Here is a 23,516-nt window from a genome sequence, read left to right as displayed (position 1 = left end):
AGGTTTAAAGCACGTTGAAAAATAAATATATATGAAAGCATACACACAGCACTCTTACTATGCAGAACTAAAAAAAAAAAAAAAAGGCAGAAATTCAAAACACAATATAGAATCTAAAAAATAAAAAGAACCATTAAGTATGGCTTTCTTAGGAGTTGCACATGTCACAGAATGAGCTAAAATAAGATTATCTTTCATAATATTGCAAAAAATTCCAGTTTTTGCATTATTTTCATGGAGTTTCTTTCCTAAAGGGCGATGTGCAAAACGGGAAGCTGGAGGTGGGGGTGCCAGGGGGCTCAGCCCCAGCGGCAGCCGGGCCACCTGGGGGGCATGAGCCGAGCCCCTGCTCCAGCCCCTGGCCCCAACGCGCGCCAGCCCCCCAACAACGCGGCTTTCGCTTTGGAAAAGCGGAGTATTTAAAGGCATGAGTCGAGAGAAGAAACAACGGGCCCTAGCGCCAGGGCGGGTTTCCTTTCCTAAGAAAACTGCTCCCTGTGTAGTCCCAGCGCTGAGTTGGGATAAAAAGGAAAAGGAGCAGGACGGTGGCTCCGCCAACCTCCCCGCGACGCATCCCGCTCCCACTGCCCCGCAAAGTCGCTCCCAGCTGTGGGGCTTTGGGGTGACCTTAAAACACACCAACCTGGGGACTTCATGACATTTAAATCACTTATTTTTTTTGGAACTAAACTGTCAGAAGGCCACGCACGAGCCTTGTTTGTCCCCTGTTTAAGGTACTGGCCAAACGCAAGGGCAGGGCAGGACCCCCATCCCGTGGGACATCTCCCGGAGGGAAGGGCAGGACGATGCCAGAGCACCCCATCCCGTGCAGAACAAGCACGGCTTGAAATGCTCTTTCTACTCCTGGCACTCTCTCGTGTGTCAAAAAAAAATAACAAGGACAACAAAGAAATTCCGGGAGGAACATTTACAAGTACATACAACGACTTAAAAAAATTAGTTGCAAGTTACCGAGACCAAGTGTATCAATTTTTTTCTTACCAATAAGGGAGTTATTTTCTTTAAACTAAATCTGTATATATATATATATATATACACATACGTATATTTAGAAAAAATTAAAAAAAGGGAACCTCAGTGAAGTATACAAAGCCCTGAAAGGAAATACAAAGACGAGATGCTAGAGGTTACTCAAGCTAGCGCTGGACAGCACAGGCAAAATTACTGGGGGTTTGTTGGAATCTCAAAGAGCTGAAAAGTTTGCATAGGCAGTAGATCCCAGACGTGCCCGGAGAGGAGCCCGAGGGTTGCAGTTGCACAGAGCAACTAATGAAGTTTTATAAAGTTTCAGCATTTAAAAAAAAAAAAAAAAAAAAAGAAAAAAAAAAAAAAGAAAAAAAAAGCCCAAATTCCTTTTTCGAACCCAAGCCTCACAAAGCATCCACCAGAGCATGGAAATGTAAGGACTAATTCCTACATTTCTGAATCTGCACACCTCCATCAAAACAAAGCACTTCAAATATACATCAGGTGTTAGAATGACTTTATTTGGTATATATAGTGTATGTTAGTAATATGGAAGCATGTGCCAGATAATAATGGTAACATGGTGAAAGTTAGCTTCTACGTGGAGTTTCTGGTTTTCTCTCCTTTTTAATTTAATTCTGCATCCTCAGCTCAAAGAGCTTCAGAGCAGCTCTGCCAGGAGGCACCTCCGAAAGCCACCTGCCCTACTGCCCACCCTCAAAAAGAAAGGAGAAAAAAAAGGAAAGGAAAAGAATATAAAATATTCCCAAAGGAATTTGCAAGGTAAAGCTAAGCACCCGGTCACTCTGATCACAAAACCCGAGTCACCCAAGGGCGAGGGCAGGGAGAAGCGAGGAAGAGGAGGGCTCGGAGTGATGCTTCCGCTCCCCCCAGGAGGGGTGGGCAGTGGGCGCATGCACCGGCACCCGCGATGGGCGAGACGGAATGTCACCAAAACCCAGCGGCTGTGAAGGGGTCAGGTTTGGAAATTCTTTAAAATAGCTTTTTTTACATATAAAAAGCAAAGCTACAGATACCTGTTCAGTACTGTATCTATTTGTCTACACGCAACAGGTGATGCTGCAAGTTCAGGACCTCAGACACCCCCTCCCCCCTCCATATTTACAGGATAAATGACAATAAATACAAAGACCGTGCCCGGGGGAGCAGGTCGGGGCGGGGGGGGGGGGGGGGGGGGGGGCACCTTGCGCCGGGACCCCCCAACTGCTACGGCTGGTGGGGAAATGACTGTATCAAGGTCTAATTGCACAACAGTGGGGTTCTGCCTTTTTCTGCATGGTAGGAGGGCTCTGCAAGGAGCCAAAACGCAGAATTAGATTTTTAGGATTAAAGTAAAGAGTTTCTGGGGGACCCTGCGCCTCTGTTCGGTATTTAAAGAGGGTCACCCACTCGCACCGGCTAGAAGCAACGAGCCTGACTGAGCCCAGGGGTCTGGCCCTGCCGAGCCCAGCGGAGGGGCTGAGGACCCGTGTCCCCCCCCACCGACACCGCAGGGGTCGGGAGCGGCCGGAGGCTCCAGTGAAGGGCATCGCCAGCGTGATGCGGGAGGGCGCAGGCAGGGAGATGCGGCCAGCGCTGGCGAGGGGCTGAGGCGCAGCAAAGGGGGTCGAACACCATAAACCCGGGATGCACCTTAAATCAGGGAACAAATGAGAACCGGCCGCCGGCGGTGCCAGGCCCACGGCTCCCCCCACACTCTGCCGCACCCCGGCACCGCACACCTTCAGTCCCTCCAGATTATTTGCTTTACTGGGGTTTATTGTACAAAATCCTTGTTCCTTGCTCCGCTGGGTGGAACCACGCTGCTGGCGAGGCCCCCCCTGCGCCGCACACCCCCCCGGAGCTCACCTGTCCCACCGCGGGGTAAATAGCACCTTTATCGTTTGGCTTTCTGGTAACGGGCAGGCGGCGGTGGCAGGTTTCAAGAAACCACCGTCACAGACAGCGTAGACAATTGCTCTACGGCAAGGGAAGAGCGAGGTCTTCAGCTTTTTTTTTTTTAATTATTATTCTTATTTAAAAAAAAGCACCAGAAGCAAAGAGGCGAAGGGTTAAAGAAGCTTCTACTCAGGAACGAGACAGTTCCAACGCACTTTGTTGCTGTTGTCATTCAGGTGTAGCTGGAAGAAGGCAACAGTGGCCGATATGAACAAGGAAAATCCAACTACCTGGAGCAGCCCCACAGAGCCAGTTAGGAGATACTGGGAGAAACCTGATTCTTAATTTTTTTTTTTTTTTTTAAAAAAAAAGGTTTATTCAAAAACGTACATGGAACCAGTGCAGCTACAGCTGAAGGTTTTCACCGTGAATTCAGTAGGGGTTACACCTACGAGTGATGCACGAAAAATTTTAAATTAGCAGGGAAGAACAATGTACCCAGGTGAATCCTGGCCCCAGCAAAGTCCACCGGACAGGAGCAGCAAGATTTCCAGCCAGCTGGGGTCTCCTCAACCTGGCTTCTCACCCTTCCCAGTTCATCCTGCACTTTGCTAAATGCCTCCGTTCTGCTACGGTTTGCATATATTGACAAAAAAGGCAGCTGAGCAAAGGGAGGAAAGTGAAGGTGTTTGCAGAGAACAACGACAGGTAAAGAACTATCTGTCCCCATTACAGCAAAGGGCACTTCTGGGAGCACCCACACACACGTCCCTGCAACCGCGGATAACCAAGACTGGAAGACGGGACACGGGTAAGACGCCAGTAGGTCCAAGAAACGTCATAGTCTTTCTGTCTTTGATGGCAATTCTTTTGGAAGCTAAGTATCTAAGAAAACAATTTGTAAGGCTGTAATCTGACCTGCCTTTCGATCTATTTGGCTCCATAAAAAAGAATAAAAAAATCTCTTCAAATAACTTTGCAAAAGGCCTGTTATCATCAAGGGAAGCCCTCCAACACGCACATCAATTTGCTTTCACAACGTTAGCTTGTAATTCCACTGCTGCTGGGATTTTAGCACACAGACAAGGTGTTAAAAAAACCCAAAACAACAAAAACAAACCAACCAACAACCACAAAAAAAAAAAAACCTGCTTCGGACACAAAAATCTCCCTGGCATTGGTCGAGGGTGGGAAGGTAGGAGGACTCGTGCTCCCCCAGCCCCCCCGCGGTGCAGCGCTCGCGCCCGCAGGGTCCCCCTTGCCCAGGTGCAGCCCGGCTGGTCCAGGGGGCGACCGCGATCCGGGCTTGTCCCGGAGGGAGAGGGGGGGAAGGCGAAGTCAGTCGTGTCGAGGGAAGCGACACTGCTAAGACAGTATCTGAGTGGAACAGAGAAGGACTTGTTTAGAAAACACAAGAGTTATTTTGCACACATGGACGACAACAAGGCTATTTAGTTTTCCCAACATACTCCTTCCTCCCCCACCCTCCCTCCCCCTACAAATATCAGAGCGAAACAAAAACCAAAAAAAAAAAAAAAAAAAAAAAATCCCTAAGAAATCCAGGTAAAATCCTTGTCGTTCTCCCCAGAGTTGTCCTGCTCCTGTGGAGAGTCGACATCTTTGTCATCATCTAAAATCACGTCATCTTGTGACATGCCCACGTCATCCTTCCACTTGATGTCGTCGTCGTCTCCCATCTCCTCGTCTCCTTCCACTTTGATGTCATCTGGGTCTTCCATGTACTGCCCCTCCCCGGGGTAGCACTCGTCTGGAGACCCTTCCCCCCCGTTGTGGTCCAGGTGACCAGCGATGCCTCGCCCAGAGCAATCGGCACAAACTCCGTGGCGGCGAGAGCCATGCTTTATCCCCACACTGGCCGCAGACATGAACACTCGGTTGCACACTTTGCAGACGTATTTTTTATCTTTGCTGTGGACCTGGAAAAGAAGAATGATCAGAAAAGTTAATGCCCAGGGAGAGGGATGGAGAGCTGCAGGGAAGGACTCGCTCCCCCATCCTTTGCAAAGGCAAAACCACCGCAGCCTGCGACTGCAACCTGAGATTGTCGTGGGCTCTTGTCGTGAACTCAAACCCGCTGTGATTAATTACAAAATTAATCAGTAGAAAATCCTTTCAAGACTGCCTTTTGATTATCAAACTAGCAGTTTTGAGAGGAACTTGTATCATTTCATTTTTTCCTCCCCTTTTCATTTCTTCTGGGGTGCAACAGTTGCATTACTCTACCACCACGAGGAGGATCTTAAAAAGGAAGAAAAAACCCCACCACCACCAAGCCCCAGTTCTCTTCAGACCAGAGCAAACCAACGCACGATCAAACTGCTGTTAACATCACGTTAATTCAGCCATCTCCCTCCTGATCCCACTGCTGCCAAGACCCAGAGTAGGAGCACTGTTAACGTACCCAATCTCTCTCAAGAAGTGCAGCTGAACGTACTTCTATAACCTTAATCCTGCCTACTCCAGTGGCTGAAAAATGGTTTGTCACAAGTGTTTCTGTTCTATAAATCACGCTGCAGCCTACGTCCAAGCGTGCCAGGCACACAGAGGGAGCTATCGCACTTACAGAATAAGCTGCAAGTAGGAAAATGCTCTGCAGGATCCCAGAAATCACTCCCAAGATTCAAACTTCACTACACAATGAGCAAAATCACCTACTTTGAGAAGCACAAAACCGCCTCATCAGAGGTGAAATCTGTTGCTGGCTACTTCTGCCACATGTGGAAGGCAAGGAGCTCATCCAGAATGTTCACCTGCTCCTCTCTGAAAGGGAACAGCCAGCCAGTGCAGCCAGAGCTCCCCAATCCCACCACAAGGAGCCTCATCAGGTACTTTCATTTACATTATACATAAAGAATTTATATAAAATGCAGATATATATTCAATTTATATATAAAATAGTTCATTTGGAAGGACCTACAACAATCATCTAGCCCAACCACCTGACTACTTCAGGGCTGACCAACATTAAACATATATATATCTATATATAAAGAAAAATTTTATGTGTGTATATATATATATTATACATTAATGCCACACAGGGACAGGCCAGGAGCTCGCGTTGCCCAGTCACTGGCACTGCTCAGCAGGAGATACCTGCAGAAGCAGAGGAGGATCCACCCTGTATGATGCTACGCAGTGGCCAGTGATCCAGGGTGGTCCTGAGCACGCTGCTTCATGCAGACCAGCAGCTACCACAGCCGCTGGGCACATATCGCCAGCACCTAATTATTTTACTTTTTTAATTATTTCTTTTCATGCTCCCAACAGGCTGTAGGGAAGGTTTTGCTGGTTAAACACGCCTTGCATGGAAAAGCCCTTCCTTTTATTTTAACCCAGCACCTGGAGAGGCCAGCTCCCTGCTCCTGCCTCAGCACAGGATCGCCTGCTCTCAGACAGGATCCTCCAAAAACCCCGCGCTCGTCGCTCATCCGAACAGCCAGCCAAGTTAACGGGATGTGGGATGAGGACAAACTGACCCGCCTCACCCCCTCAAGCCCTCGCTACCACATGATGCTCGCTCCGGCTCTGTGCCGCACCGGTCCCCACCGCGCTCAAAGCCCGCCAGCTCCTCTGATGTGCTCCGGCTTCAGGCTTCCCTGGCTCCAAGCTAGTCCCCGTGATGTAGTGTTCAACAGCATCAAGCAAAGCCATTATATTTATTTTTTTTTAAACTACATGTAAGCTTTTACAGAAGCAGTTGGGACATGGCTGTCAGTCAGGATCTATAGGTATAACAGGATCTATCGGTATCACTCATTTTTAACTGGTAGAAGAATGATTTTCAGGCATCAAAAGCCAAACAGGATCACAGAAGGTGGTCAAGGGCACAGAATAAGGGCTAAAAGAGCCATATAAAAAAGGAATTATGAAGCAGGTACTAAAACGATAAGTATTTGTTAGAAACCTGATCACTCTCCCCCTCTTTGCCAGCACTGACAGTTCAGTTGGCACATTCAAAGTGAACCACATTACTGGATGCAGCTGAGCAGGCATTAGTTTTACTTCTCTTATGGCCAAATTAGTAATTATTGAATACAGAAACAGCGTTTGGTCCTCGGTATCTGAAAATGCCATTGGAAAGACCACATACTAACAGACTAAATACCAATATTCCAAGGGGGAGAGGGGAAAACATTGTGCTGACAACATCAACATCCTAAATTTCTGAGAAGAATTAAAAAAAAAACAAAATAAGAAAAAAAAGGGGGAAAGTTTTGAGAAATAAAACAATGGAATGATGGAGGCAACCAGCTGGCATGACGAGGTGTTCCCTGCTGCAAAACCAGTAACAGCTCTTCAAACCTGTGCACTTGCAGCAGCCCTGAGCTCGCCGCTTGGCTCTGCCCCCCGAGCAGCAGAACCCCGACCCCAAGGCAATAGGGACGGGACGCCGGGGGGGAGGGGGCAGTCCCCCAGCAGATGGCTGGGCACTCAGCCCAACAGGCATGCACGGAGGGGGGGTGGCAGGAGACGGGGGGGGGGGGGGGGGGGGGGGTTTGGAATGCCACAGCAATGTGTTGTGTAAGCCCCCCGCTCCCATCGGGCAGCGGCTCTTCCCAGGAAAAGGCACCCGCTTCTGCAACAGCAGCGGGGATTGAGCAAGCTGCATAGTGGGGGTAACACCCCAATAATAACCAGGCTCTCATGCGCTTGGGGGAAAAAAAAAAAAAAGTTTCTTTTAAAAAGCTACAGCAAGGAGACAGCAGCTCAGTATGCCAACCAACCTGCGCTTTCCCACCTAAATGTATCCCACCAGTTTTAAGCAGTTTGCACGTCACGTGCGATGCTGTGGCAGACCAGGTAAGAAAGTTCGGCATGTACAGAGACAAGTCACTTCAAATTAAAAATCAAGACCCTTTTGGGCAAATTCTTTTCATTTAAGGTGAAAACCTGGTGGGTATCACAGGGGTAGTGCTTCCTTCTGGACACAGCCTGGTCACTGCGACGGTGTGGGAAACCCAGCTCCGCTCTGCCACCCCACGGAAATAGCACTCCAAGTGCAAAGGTTTTTAGAAAGAAACTCTTGTTTTTACTTTAGTACTCCCATTCAAAGAAAACAAGTGTTTCTATTAAATTTAAATGTTATATCAAGACTATAAAAGTACACTTTTTAATCTGAGTTAAATTAAAATAGTCCCCTTATGTCTGTGGTTATCAGTTGAGGAACTGAGAGAAACAAGGGGTTTGGTGTGTTAAACCTACTTCCTTCTCCTACACCTTATTTTTATAACATGTATTTTTATTTGATGCACACTAGCATTCATCTTTACAGATTTAGCTGAAGAGTTCACAATTAAGCCCCAAAACTTCAGACGAAATAAGACAACAAGACAAGCAAAGCACACGAATCCAGCAGCTCATCCGGCCACGAGCGCCTCGGGCAGCCCGCACCACTGCTGTTGTAAACCATGATCAGCACGGTAGCATCTGCATGTAAGAAAACACCCCTTTTTGTAGGTTCATTTCAAAAGAATCTTCAGATAAATAATGAAACTGGATTTTTTTCTGGGGCCTTACTTCAAACAGTACCAAAAAAACCCCAAATCCCTGTCCTTTTCTCTTTAGCCATCCATTCCAAGGTGCCCTGGAGTCACTGATGGCTCTTTGGAAATGAAAACAAATCGGTTTTGTCGGGGTGGCACTTTGCTCAGGAGCTGGCACTACAAATCTGTAATCCAGCCGGTATTTCCTAAACTAGCTAATTCCTGACGTGAAACAAGTCGTACAGAGACGCAGGCAGACACACACACACACCAGCCCCCTGGTACGTATCCACAAATCACCGATTCCATCTCCCTGGGTGCGTTAATGGGACTTGGGACAGAACAGAACCGTGTCGGTCACCCACAACGGCTTCAGCAGCACTAAAACGAATTTGCAGATCGGCTCACTTTCACTCCTGAGGGTACAGGGCGCTTCCCTGCCTTCCCCACAGTACGTAAAGATCTGCTGATTCTCGTCAGGGCAGAAATCTACAGAGCAAGAAGAGGAATTGCCCATTTCGTTACACCTGCACCGAGCTGCGTCACCACTGCTGAACCGCCACCGCAGGAGGGATGAAGGGGACGCAACGCCTGCAGGACTGGGATGAGGGAATTCAGGTTCTTTGTGGGGTTTTTGAGAGTTAGAACCAGGAAAATTAGGTATTAATTACCGGAAGCACACCTCCTCCAGTGAGATATTCTTTACATCCAAAATTTAATAGATAATATACATATGATATATATAGATAATAAATATGGGGAGAGTTATTTAACTGACCTCAACAAATCGATTCTTAGTCACTGAACTGTAAACACTCTTGGGACTGTTTGGTTTTTTTTTTAAGTATCTCACTGTACTAGAACCTCACAGCTGCCATCCCCAGTATTGAAAAAAAATAATCTGGGTTTCACTACAAGCTTATTTAGAGGGGCAACAGAGCTTGCTGGTGTGCATTACTGAAATAATGACATAGAAACTATTTGCTCACCCACCGTACCACCTCTATACCAAGCTCTGAGGAACCACGTTAGGATGGCAACTAATTCTCCCCTTATAAGTAAATCAAAGTTCACCTAAAAATTTTGTTTCAGAGGAAGTTGTAAAAGGCCGGCCAACAGCACCAGCCAGCCTCCTATTCCGTTTTGAGGAACCACCTTCAATAAGGCATAACATTATTTTTGATAACTAAGCGTTGCCAGATCAGAGCAGCTTTGCCTTGAGTTCTTCTTGCTGAGCAACGCATTTTAAAGCTTCCTGCACCGAATCATTCAACCTATTAAAAAAAAAAATAAAAATTTCCTTTTCCACCCCAAAGGCAGCATTAGCTATTTTAGCTCCTGTCCTCAGTGCCCAGGCTCCCCCCGGCAGCCAGCATGGCTGGGAAGGAGGCGGCTGTGCCGGAGGGCAAGGCTGGCACTGCGAGGCCGGCTCAGCCCTTGGCACAGGCAGCACTGGCTGCCGGGGGAGCAACTCGGAAACCCTCCGGTGGAGCCAGGAGAGCCGCCATGGCTTCCCTCTGCACAAACCGGCTGCAGAACACTGTGCCTTTGAAAGGTGGGAGGGGAAAAAAATAAACCAAAAAAACCTGGAGAAGTTGTCAGACCAGCAGGAAAACAAAATACAGCTGTAAATTGGAGGAAGCCCATTATCCTTCAGCTGAACAGATGTGCTGCCTGCACCTGCTGCCCACACTGCTGCCCGGCCAGGGCTCTTACCAAGGTGTGCCGCTTCATGTGCTCCCGGCGGGTGAACTTCTTCCCACAGATCTCACAGGGATAAGGTCTTTCTCCCGTGTGGGATCGCATGTGTCTCTTCAGGATGCACTGATGCATGGCTGAGAAACTGCAGTACGGGCACTTGAACTTCTTCCTGATGACTGTGAACTCATTGACTGGAAGAGAGGAAGCACAACACACAGATTACGCTCAGAACGTTCTCAATGGGACAGTCTCCTCACTTACTATGTCACTATTAAAGTAGTTCAATGTGAAATCACACTCTCACCTCTGAACCACCTACACTTTTTTAAAACCTTTATACTATGTTAATGCACTTGTATTATTAAAACTAACAACTTGAAGTACCCTCATAACAGCAGCTTTTGAACAAGCCGACGCACAAACGTTTAGCAACAGTCTGTAACACTGCCCAGCGCTTGCTGAACGGCAGCTGAAGAGGACTAACAATCTGCTGTGATTCTGACTTACAGTGAATTATCCTAAACACCAAGATCTAAAACTCTACCACCACCATTTGTGGAAGCGGCGAGCCGTGAAGAGCAGACCACAGCTGTAACACCCCGACAGTGCCACGCGCTTTAGTTATGGGACGATGCAAGAACATCATCACACACTCCAGGAGTATTTCAAAAGAAGATGCAGAAACCAAGGATTACCCAGGAAAAAAAAGGACAGTTACAGCAAACATGCTCTGCATTATCCAACTCTCACCCAGCGTAACCATTGCAGCACAGACACAGAAATCTAAAAGGATGCGTAACGTCGAATTGCAGCAGGACCCTTGCGAGCCTCCTTAGGAGGCAGCTGTATATAGCCCCTGATGGACTTTTTTCTGTCCCCCCCAACCATATTTTGCTGAAAAGGGATGAGTTCTTTGAAGCCATTCTGACACTGCTGATTCTTTTCTTCTTGTCACCTCAGACGTGCGCTGGAAGCGGCCCCAGGGGACGCGCAGCACTGCCAGCCCAAGGGTCTCGTTTGCCAGAAGAACGCACACGGCAGCTGTGGTGGCATTTCCTCCTCCAAACCAAGGGAAAGTGCAATATGCAAACCACAGCAGGTGAAAACAGAGTATTTGCTACTCCCTGAGGACATCCACCCACCAGAAGTTTGGAAGTGACTGTCCACGTGGATAGGATGTTAAATCTCCACCTTCTTGTCATTCGATTCCTTTCCATTAGTATGTTAATTTTCACCCACTTTTTCTCCTAATTAGCATTATTTCTCAAAACAATATATTGTTTACATAACAACAATGGAAAAAAAAGAAAGCCAAGTTCTAGTTAATCACCTGAAGTATCCTATGTGGATGTAAATGGCTCTTGGTAAATGCAAACATCTATGCAGGAGAGCTGGGGGAATAAGGATAACACCAGTCCTACTACACAGCTTCTAACATACTGAGTATTTTGCATTATTTTTAGGTGCTTATTGAAATGTTATCTGCTACAAATGCCCTACTCACTGACGTACAGTGCATGCCCCCCGTGTACTGCAGGTAACACCCTGGGAGTTACGCTGCACCCTGCAAACCAGCTATGTACAACCAGTGTTTATTAAAGAAAGTCAGTAGGCTCACGCGATTGGTGTTGTTCGATGCCAAATTTGTGGGATTTTTGTTGCTTTTCTTCCATTTTTAAAGTTTGTTTTGTATTTGCAATGCAGATAAAACAAGGTGAAAAGTTAACCACATTTGTTAATCACGGGAAAGTGCGAACCACACGACATTATGAAGACATCTTTAAATTAAATAAGTAACACCACCCCTCACGATCAGAAGAAACATTTCAACAGAACCTCAGCTTAGAAAAAGTATTCTAACAAGTTTTTTTATTGTTCTAATGCAGATTAAAAGCATGGTTCAAGCTGCTGTGATAGGAATTTTGTCTTCACATTTCTTTTGACTACTTGGAATTAAAAACATCCTCCACACAGGTAACTTTGTGGAAAAAATACTTCCTTTGACTAGCAGTTTGAATGGGATCTAATATTCTTATATTCTTTTCTTGTGCTGCTCAGCAACTGTGCTGGCCCATCCTACGGGTGCTTTCTTTCTTTTTTTTTTTTTTTTAGTGGTTTGGTGCGGGTTTTCCAGCATATTTGTAAAGCTGTCAAGGGAACTTTTTAGCTCAAGGGAAAAAAAAAAAGGAAAATAAATAATAATAATAAAATATTTTTTTTTAAAAAAGCCAACTCACCTGGGCCACGGCTGCAATACTGACAATAGGGAAAGTGAACACTAAAGAATATTTTATTCACCCATCAGTAAAGATTAATCCCTGTGATCAGGCAGAATTTTGATGGGTTGGTTTCAGTGACTATGCACTTGCACTGCATTGGGAACCTTCCAGAGGAGATACTTTAACATGGCCCCATGCCCAGAGCCTTGCGCAAGCTCGGGCTGCTAACCCAGTCCTTCCCCTACCCCACACCTACCCTCTGATATACAAGATTTTGAATTTTTTTAAAAAAACCTAGAATATGAAAACTCTTTCTCTTTTATATTACAGGGAAAGTATTTTTTGCTTTATCTTCTCCTCGGGATTTCAGACCCCCTTGTCTAAACAGAGGCAAGGAGCCCACTTTCTTCCCCAACGAGTATCAACGTCACGATACAAAGCCATTTATGATAAATACGTTTCCTGTCTGCTCTTGTAACTGCTTGACTATTAGCGATAGCCCAAACACTTACATTCCCCAGGATCACTATAAACCTCTTACTATGGAGTCTAGACAAGGTAAGCAAGGTGTAAGCTGCTCAGGAGAAGTCAAGAGGGGACACATCCAGTACCCAGCACCACCAACAAGCCGCACGCGGAGCCCACAGCCAGCAGGACAAGTCGCCTGGCGAGGTGGCTGCAGCTCAGGAAAAAACTGCCACAGAGATCCTGACAGCATCCACACCCCAAGATTACAAAGCGAAAGTGCTTTAGAGAAGAGAATACCACAAAATCCCTCACTTCCTACATCACCAGATTGTGCCTGATCCCGTCATTTCCTAAATGACCAGATGCCGCCTCTCATCTACCGTCCGCACCCATCCCTTCACTTTTCGGCTGAGCTCTTGTGGGAGCTGGAAAGGCAACTCCGGATGGCACCATGTGTTTCCAACACATCCATGGATTTCCAACAACATACTCCTAACACTTTCCAATTTCAAGACCCCTCATGCCGACTTCTGCCTGCATTCAGCTTAAATCGCTTGAGAATAACATGTTCAACTTCCAGAACGCTTCTATTTAAAAACAGTCACAGAACACTTTTGCAGCTCTCGTTTTATTGAAAACTATTTTTTCACCAAATAGCCATATATTTAGTTCTTGCATCTACAAAAGTAAACACCTGAAAAACAGCAGCATTGTTAAAAAAAACAACTGTATTGCAGAGTTAACATTTTCACAGTACTGTTAAATATACGCACCCACAAGTATGTATATTCAACGAACAACATACCGATTTTGGAACGAGTAGAATCTTTTGTCTAAGTGACAGTATTTTGTAGAGTTTATGTATAGCAGCATTAAGGTCCTAAGAAATAATCTTTAACAAGATCATCAAGACCATCAACAGCAGCGCCACAGATAATGAGCTATTGGACACTTCTATAGGAAGAGCAGCACCAAGAAACGGAGAATGTAATACACAGGGCCATGGTGAAAATCTATGTACTTCACTAAAATATTTACAAAGATGTGCATTTTTAAAACCAACACAATAACGGTTTGGAAAAAGCCTTTGGTATTGTCATCTCAAGTAACTTCACTTATTTCACTGAGGCTGTTAAATGAAAACAGGTTCCTACATCCCTGGCTTGAGAGAAGGAAAAGCACCAGTGATACACCGCCCGGTACAGCTGCTTTGTGTCAACTCTGTAAACTGATATGTAGTTAATAATCACTGAAATACTACACTCATTTGGTTATTACAAAGAATTCACAAATAAGAGAATTCTCATCCACTTAATCCTCATAAATATATTTAAGTTTATGAATAGTAAGGTGCAATTTAACCGCCAAACTTACACTTCCCATCATCTTCCTGTGCCATTTTCTCACACAGCAACCCTACTTTTTAAAAGTTTTCTCCACCATGTAAGCCTCTGCTATGTTATACCCTATGGCTGTAACATTTTAAAAAACCTACTCCTGATCCTGAAGGGAAACACGGGAAAGTCTCAGTGCTGAAGTCAGAAAACACTCTGACGTACAGGCCAAGTACACTACTTAAACCCCTATTAGAGAGAAGGAGTTGCCCTGATTATAGAAGAAGAGTTCCATGTTGAATGAAATTCTCAAATATGAGGAGAGGAAACAAAAGAACAAATATGAAATGTCATTGAGTATTACCACATGAATTAAACCTTTTAAAATTTGCTAAAGTTACTTCTGCTGGCATCTTACTTTTCCACTCCAGACAAATCCTACCTTGCTGCTCCCAAATTCCCCATTTTGGTGACAGCTTTCTCTTCTGGCTTGGCCTTCTCCTTCCTCACTTGCTGGTTATTGAAGAGCAAAATATATTATGAGGCAAATAAATGGATATTTGTAGCAAGGGAAGCTGACAGACTATAAACCACACACACACACAGACAGCTGTGATCCACAACACCAAGGATGTCAATGGGAACCAGAGCAAAAAAAAGAACGTGACTTTGCAAAAAAAATTAAAAAAAAAAAAAAATGACTGAAGTATGGCATCCTACACTGGTTATATAGGAACACAGACTCAACTCTGACCGCATCCTGCTCAACCAACGAGGAAGAACTAAGCCAAGCAGGGAATCTCCAGCCCCCCTACCCTCAAAAACCCAGCGCCGGCATGGAGCCGTATCCCTGAAGCTCCCATTCACAGCAGGAGTGGGAAAAGCAGTGCTGCACCAGAATATAACTATTCCCTCTCTAGGAAAGCAAGGGCAGCAGGACCTGGATGATCTCCCTCACCCAGCCTTCCACGGGGAACAGCTCTGCCAGAAACTCTCCACTGGAGACCTCCAGCCTGCTCAAGTCCACTTTGTGCACAACCACATATTGCTTGTTTTTGCCTCCCTGAGATGCAACAATCTTATGAGGAAGAACTATTCTGGAGAACTCTAAAGATCATTTCTAGAAGTTGCTTTCGCTTTCTCAGCTGCCTCTCTCGCACATGAAGGGAAGCAGTCCTACAGCGCTGAAGCTCAAGCTGCTGACAAGCTGTGCTGTGCACAGAGCAGCTGGGAAGCACGACAAGTAATTATGCTATTTTAATTTCACAGTTACTATAATCTGGTTTTGCATGTAAATATATAGCAAGAGACACAGAAATATTTAATATTTAAAAAAATAAATGAATTTTATATAATAAAATAGACATTACAGTAAGGTTTCTACCCTCCAGTAACAACCACTACTGATTTTTATACGCGCACCCTAAGTTTCAGTTCAACCTTCTATGTAAAGAATCCTCTCCTCCGTTTCAACAACATACATTCAGTCTGGCTAACTTAATTACATTATGTATAACAAACAAATCGGCAAAATTTACAGAATTCCTGAAAACCACACCCATACTCCAGAATATTTCAAAAAAGTCCTAAGAGTACTCGAACATAGTATCAATAAAATAGGCCTCGCAACAACTTTCAAGCCCAAATTACACACCCTGTTGCACACATGAACAAGCAGCACATTTTTATCCCTTAGATGACAGAGAAAACCAGACTGCAAACACCTTACAGGACTGAGCAACCCCATGCTTTCACAGCTCCTCATCTCAAACTGAATAAAAGCCTGAAACGCCTGAATTGTCTAATGGACAGAGCACTAGACCAGAACTCAGACGACTGAATTCTATTATTAATTCTATTGCTAACACGCCCAACAAGCTGAGGTATGTTATTTTTCCAGGGAATAAGAGGAAAACATCACAGTTTCTTTTATAAAGCACTTTGAGATCTACTGATAAAAAAAAAAAATAAGTTTAAGGTAGTATAAGCACACAGTAGGATCACACCAGCAAGATAGCCAAAGCGCCCATTATTATGGGCTGACAAAAGTTATCTTTGCAGAAAACCAGCACCGTGGCTGCAGTTACACAGTATCTGGAACCAGCACACTATCAACCTGATCAGCTTTGGGGAATTACTCTATTATATTACACCTGCGGCACATTTATTTGCAGTATGAGGACAATGGAACAATTTGCTTTTCCTAGTTTTAAGGAAGCGTCTCGTATACACAATGGTATCTATGTGTCCTCCGGATCCTCGTTTTGTCCTACACTGTCCAAAAGCTCAAACCCGACCAGCCGGGCAGAGCCCAGGTAACACGCTTTCACGTGGCTGGTGAGGTTCTTCTGTGTACCAAAGCCCTTTCCACAGGAGAGACAGACAAAAGTACGCTCTCTTGAGTGCACAGACATAAGGTGCCGGTTTAAGTCTGTCTTGTCTCGAAATAGCTTGTCACAGTTAGGACACTGCATCTTCTTACAGTTGAAGTGGATGGTCTTTTCATGGCGATCCATGTTTGATTTCAGAGTGAAGCTTGCAGGGCATTTGGAGCACTGGAAGCGGGCAAGGTGGCCAGGAGGCACGCTGTCAACAAGGCCAGGCTGGGAGCAGTCTGCCAGGTCAAACGGGAGAAGCACGGAGAAAGCATGCTTGTGGATGTGCTCCTTCAGCTCTTCAGCACACTGGAAAACCCTCCTGCAGAAACCACAGGTCAGCCTCTTGGCTAGGGCTGAATCCAGGAACAGGCCATCAGTGGTTATGTCCATGTCTTCAGATCTCGAGAAATTCTTATCTGAAACAGAAACACACACATACAGGTGTACAAATTAGCGTCTTTGGGTATAAAACACGGATAGTTGAAATTTTTTTTTCTCTCTCCCCTTACCTGAATGAGAATTATCAAACTGCCAAAGTGCTAAAAATCCATCGTAAGTGGCCTGCAAATGAAAAGCACATTTAAGTTAAGGCAAGCATTTACAAGAACACATCTTTGCAGTTAGTGCTCAGGCTCCCATCTTATCATTGCCTTTACTCCTTTAAGGGAGGCTCATCATTTGCTTTGGCAGCCCTGTTTGCCTTCACAAAGCTTTCACTGTCAAAGCAGCTAAGTTAACTGGGCCATATTTTGCAAGATCTGGTGTTTTGAAGACAGCAATCAACATGCCTACTGAGGACCTGGGTAACGACTCAGTTTCCAGGCTCACCAAGCGCCTGTGGCTCCCACTCAGGCCAACGGGAAACACTGGATAGAAAATTTCTAGCAGATACAACAGAGCTGGAAAATTTTCCCTTAGCCCTACACAGCGACCTTTTCTTTCCACCTAGAAAAGCCCATGGAAAACAAACACCTTCTGTGTAGCTCCCTTTATGCAACGCGCTCTGGCATTGCTGATCCAAATTATAAATAAAAGCAGATTTTTATTTTTATTTTTTCATAAACCATTTGCAATATGCCAGTGTGCGGCAGATGGCAACCCTCTATGAGGCAGGGGCATGATGCAGCCTGGGCAGGTCTGCTGGAGACAGGACAAGCAGCGACCAGCCGCTCTGGCCAGCTCGCTTTGCTCTAAGGTGACTGCAAAGGAAAAACTGTGTTTCTACCTATACCTTTAATTAAGGATAAGAAATGCCACAGGAAGCTATGGATCTTACCTGAAACTCCTGCCTCCCGTGACACAGAAAGCCAGCCTGCTTCTGTCCCTGTTCAGACAGTTCCAACAAACCCAAATGCAAAACACCAGAACCGGGCAACGGATAGCTGGGATCTCTGCTACCTTTATACCATATTATGTTCTTGTATGCAATGTTTTGCAAACAAAGCGATTTACAATAAAAAGGACATGTATACCCCAAAATAAAAATCACTTGTTTTTTGAATGCAAGTTCTGTTGAGGTAAGGCAGAAAGGCTAAAATTAGGACAGCACCAGCCCTGACATCAACAGACTTCTAGTTTTAAAATAGTTTTTAAAAAAGAAAAGCGAACAGATCAAAGTATAAGGAATTACAGTCTTTCAAAGTACTCCTAGCCAGGCAGAATTTGATTAAACAGACACCTTTGCATTTAAATGTCTTTGCATTTTCCCCCCATGATCTTACCTGGGTTGAGGAAGGCACCTCTCCTTTTATCATGGTTTCTGGTGACATTTCACCAGAAGAGCAGATCTCAGGGGGGCTCTGAGTGGCAAGGTGTGATGAAGGCAGCGGGGGAGATGGTGCTTCCACTTTGCCATCACATTCGCCCCTTGAACGATTCAAGTTGGTGCCAGGCCCTGGGGAACACAGGAAACGAATCTCACCCACGTGAACTAGCACCAGCTGGTGGTTTTAAAAAAGGCCTTGCAAAGGCAGTGCACCAGCACTCGCAGCTTATCTTCTGTCAGTGGGAGGGAATGCAGCAGGACAGTGATGCCAGGCTTTTTTGGGTTGGTTTTTTTTTTTGTTTTGTTTTGTTCTGTGGTTGTGTTTTTTTTTAAACCAGCCTCCCCACCCAAAATGCCTCGTCTGTACGCGATGTATGTAGTGGAGTAATATTGCGTGGCAGGTCACTAAGGAGTCTGTCAGGAGAAAGCAGCACAGTCCAGCACAAATATCCAGAGCAATCCCATTTCTGAAAGACACCTCTTGGAGAAGCACCACTTCAAACACATACATTTCAACCTTTAAGTAACATACGCACAAACTTTTTTCTATTGCTAACTTTCTTGAAAATGTATGTTAAAGCTTCAGATCTCATGATCTGACCATGGTGTTTTATTTAATATGGTACTTCCTTGATCTCAAAGTGCTTTACAAAAGATGGAAAAAAGTATTCCCTTCCTTCTACAGACAGCAAGCACAGAAGTTCAAGTATTTGCACAAAACTGTTCGATTATGCCCGACAGTCGTTACATTCTACAAATCTACCATAGTTAAAAAGGAAAACATTACTTGTCCAGCTGAAGCAGAATTGTACCCTCTTGCCTATTCTGTAGCAACAGCCAAATGGCAAACAATATTCCAGAAACTGGACTGATAATCAATGACAAATCTAAATACAAATAAAGGCTGTGTTATCAAGATCAGTGTACATTACGAAGTCTTAAACAAACTTTAACAAGCACCTCAACTGAATATTGGAATGACATACCGAGCACGTCATTATTTTTGAAAAGCAAGCAGGCAAAACCAGAAGCAAATATGGCATAAGAGTAAACAAATTCATATTTAAAGCACTTTATGCCCTAAAGGCTTTTTTATTTCTAACACAAAAGAATCTGATTGAAACCTTTATGGATATAAAAACCCACACTCTTTAATGCAGCTACAAATAACAAGTCAAAGTTTATACTACATCCGAATACAATACACTGTGATCTGGGTCACAACAAAGCATTCGAGTGAAACCACACAAAGGTTTCTAAATGCGAACAATCCCAAACCTAACTTTTTATCAGCTATCAAAGGAAATTCTGCTCTTGTGCCACAAGCTGGATGTTTGATTTACCTTCCTCCACTTTGATCGCCGATTGAAATCTTTCACAACTTCATTAACTCTATTCAAGTGTTGTAACAATACTTGAAGTTTTCATTCTGTTGGTGCTCATCTGTAGCTGTCGCAATTTAAAGGCAAGACAGCAAAACGCTAGAACCCGTAAACAAAAGACAGGAAAAAATAAGGGAAAACGCAAACTCATTAGTGTTTCTTGTTAGAAACTGTTAGCAGGAATCCAGCTCTCCACGTCTGCAGCAGAATTCCTGCCTAGTCATCCACATGTTCCTTTTTTCCCCTGAACATCCCAAACTGATTCAAGATGCCCTGTTTACATTGAAGCTACAAACTGCAACCACGGATGACTTAAGAGGCATCTCTGGGTTGTGCTTCCTTAAACAAACAGTGTTTTAGTGTAGAGCAGAGATAAGCCAGTGGGGTCTGGCTTGATCAATTCCTTATTAAACACCTCTACAGAGTTACACAGGTTCCTAGAGAAACAATGCACTGCTTAGAGCAAAAGTTAAGGCTAACGAATGAGCAATGAAGTAGAGCAAGGAGAAACAAACTCAATAATCCAATGTGAGCCACAAAGATTTACAACACAAAATACAAAGATGATTTTTCAAACAATAATTAATATTTATTTGGTTTCAACAACTTCAAGTAACATGAGAAACCCACATCAATGACCCATACTTTGTACACGAGAACGCAAACAGCACCCAAATTTACATTTTGTCCCATTCTGACTAGTTCTGTGAGAAACCTTTTTCCCTCCTAAATTTGTATTGAAATTAATTTTAATGAAAGTATTTTAACTTCTAAACCAGAAATCAAAAGCACTTCAATCAGCTTTGCATATAGACGATGATGCACTGGTTTAGCAGTATTTACGTGAATGCAGTATTTATATGAATATAGCATAGTATGGAAAAAAGAAAGGCAAAGGTTATGATATCTTATTTAAAATTGCATCTATTCTCCCCCAAATCTTCGTTTAACACATAGAAAAATTCCACACCAAACTGAATACCTTTAACTCTCTCCTGGGAAAGTCGACCACAGTGTAAAATGTATTCCTTTAGCATCCAGTGCAAGTATAAATTATTGGCTCCAATGAACCACCAACTAAAAATAACGTATTAGCTGGTTTGCCCAGAAGAAAAGGGCTCTGTCTACCATGTAATCACTTGGACAGCAAGCTTCATAGGAATTGCTTCTATAAACAGTTTCAGTTGCAACAGGGTAAACAGGAAAAGCCAAACTTAGACATACAAAAAAGTATGCAATGTACTATTCTGAAAATGTGGAAGAGTTACCCTTTAAGGGAGCTGGCACCCCAAAATCTAAAAGTTTTCTGCATTTTTTATTTTTATTTATTTTTTTTTACAAGAAAACAGGGCTGTAAACTAACCAACTCATTTTCTAATGAATATTAAAATTCTCATTCTCTTGATTATTCTTGGCAAAACCAGCTAAAAACGTTCAACTTAAGCCTTTGAGGCTTTTGTAGATGTGCTGTAACTGTACGGAACAATGCTACCAAAGTTCAGTATTACAAACGAAATAAGAAACACATTATCAAACCAAGGAGCTCAGCAGAACAGCACTGCTGAAGTGGGAAGTCAGAGAAGAATAACCTGCTTTTACAGGCAAACCACGAAAACATGTAAAGACAAGAAAAAATGAACCTCTTATAATGTCTTATCTGAAACACAGCCCCAACAACAAACTGCAGGTTCTGTAACTAGTGGTTCCCAAGACTACCTCTGTGTTACCCGTAAGTCGCAAGTACTTATTTTTTTCCCCCCTGCAAAACCCCCATGTTCTTTAGGTTTCTGACAACCACATGAACAATGTCAATTTTGCTTATATACCACGAACATCAAATTCTCAAAGCTCCTCAGCTGTAGGTTATCTGGCAACTGTATTACCCAAACGGCAAGGTATTTAAATATCCCCTTCTAGTTTTAAATCAGTTTGAACCGGTTAACTTTAGAAATGCTGTACTTATGTTTGACTACATCATAGTGATACAACACCCCACACACATCCTGGGCGTCATTTTTCCATCAGCAGAATGTCAACTGATTTCAAACCTCATACAATCATTACAATATACAATGAATTACGAAAAAAGAACACAAGGTAAAACTAAAATCTTGCGGCATCCTCTATTGACTTTTACAACAGTATGAACTATGCGGAAGAAAAAATGAAAACTTGTAATGTGTGCAGTAATTTGGAGATTAATATCCCCTTTAGAAATGGCTCATCAGAATGTTAAACATGTATGATACACTCTTCGGATCTGCCCGCCTCCATCAAGTCTCTACCTCCACAAAAGAAAAGCGAATGCGAACACTGCTCCTTGAGTCAGTTACTTACTGTAGTGCTCTGTAAGAGAATACGAAGGCAATCCAGTGATAGCAGTTAAGATTAAAAGCACACTTCACATTTTTTTAACTCAAGGGGAATCGATCACTTAAAATTCTTGAAATTAGTGCGCTTCCTTTTCATCAGACAGATGGTTTAAAAAAAAAAAAAAAAGAAAAGAAATCTTTTTCACTGTGCTCCTGCCTACTCCCCTCTTTTTTTTAAATATAACCCGGGCCTTTAAAATGACTCAACATCCTCAAATTGTGTTTGAAGAAAAATGTGAAAAAAACCTACAAAGCTAGCACCAACCTAGACCGTGCTTTTAGATCTCCGCAATTCTTACCACTTGCTTTACTGTCACTTTATACACTGAAAATTCTCATTAAACTTGATGTCCTATTGTATTCAGTAATGACCACTTAAAAGCAAGAGAGTCTTATATTCAGTAATGACCACTTAGAAGCAAGAGAGTCTTATATCAGAACATCTTTTTTAAGTGATTAAAGTAAATCGGTATCTGTGAATCTGAATAAGATGAAAGAAAAATAGGTCCCTTAACTCCTTGCTTCTGTAAAAACCCCCTTACCAGGCCACAGCCACATCCACCTGCTGATGTAGAAGCGACAGACTAATCCAGCAGTCGTCTGTCTGTCTTACGCAATTCACTTTGCTTCCATAAAGGTAAGATTATTGAGGCTTAGCTGAATGAAATTCAAGCAACAGTGAGAGCTGGAAAGCAGGGACCTCAAATACAGGCTGGAAGGACCTCCTGAGTCATGGCACCCCACAACGTGCTATCATTCACCCCCTTTTCTAAATTACCAAGCTTTATTTTAAACCCAGTTGGTCTTCTGCCTACACCATGCCTGTTACTGAACTCCGCTTCTCAGCTGGTTAGGCAATCTCTAATTTCTAGCCCCAAATTTATGACTGCTTTATACTCATTTGTCTTTACGCCAAGTGGTGCTGCAGCTTTTAAGTAAAATGTAAAATCCTCCAACCAAGAGAAGGATGACTGATAGAGGGCTGCCCTGTCGTTATTCCAGTTTATCATGACAGAAGATGAAACCGCTGATTTCACCTGTCACGAGTCACAGATCTGAACACGCGGTGCATAAATCACCCTTGCAGCTGCGCATCAGTCTATGCTCCCACCCGTTCCGGTGCCAGCTGAGGGCACTCTTCTCACTGCATGCGAGCCCAGCAACTAAACTGCTGCACAGGATCTTTGTTATTTCATTGCAACAAAGGGATTTTCAACCCAGGAGCCTGGTTTGAACTGTCTAAATCTGACTTAATTGGAGATCGTTCAGTAAGTGAACTACTGCGGAAGAAACAAGAACTTTGCATCAGCAATTCCACCTAAAGATTTAAGCTGCAGAATAAGGTACAAAAAAATGTATTGTTTCTCTCTGAACTTAGATATTTAAAAAAAAAATAATGATTCCACTGTTCAGACACGAGTAGCAAAATAAGATACTAAGACAGACATTACATTGTGCAGCTACTCCCCTTTATCACACAACTCAAGTGACCAGTTGGCCACTC

At 43.9% G+C, this 23,516-nt stretch overlaps 1 protein-coding gene across 8 annotated transcripts in view; it reads right to left on the bottom strand.

Annotated features, from left to right (window-relative positions):
* Positions 1–3,024: 3,024 nt before the first annotated feature.
* Positions 3,025–23,516, bottom strand: part of ZBTB46 (zinc finger and BTB domain containing 46) — a 56,277-nt gene continuing 35,785 nt past the window's right edge. For 7 of the 8 annotated variants that reach the window (XM_055721793.1, XM_055721797.1, XM_055721792.1 and 4 more), the window contains 5 exons: positions 18,215–18,387; positions 17,003–17,054; positions 16,598–16,909; positions 10,110–10,285; positions 3,025–4,823 (listed from right to left, as the gene is read on the bottom strand). In XM_055721793.1, the coding sequence (XP_055577768.1) occupies positions 4,437–4,823; positions 10,110–10,285; positions 16,598–16,909; positions 17,003–17,054; positions 18,215–18,387 (1,100 nt within the window). In that variant the 3' untranslated portion in view covers positions 3,025–4,436. The remainder of the gene's footprint in view (positions 4,824–10,109; positions 10,286–16,597; positions 16,910–17,002; positions 17,055–18,214; positions 18,388–23,516) is intronic. The other variant, XM_055721798.1, reaches the window with a different exon arrangement.

This window comes from Falco cherrug, chromosome 10, assembly GCF_023634085.1.
Source record: "Falco cherrug isolate bFalChe1 chromosome 10, bFalChe1.pri, whole genome shotgun sequence".
In the NCBI taxonomy this organism is placed as follows: Eukaryota; Metazoa; Chordata; class Aves; order Falconiformes; family Falconidae; genus Falco; species Falco cherrug.
This window is presented reverse-complemented; position numbering and strand designations above follow the sequence as displayed.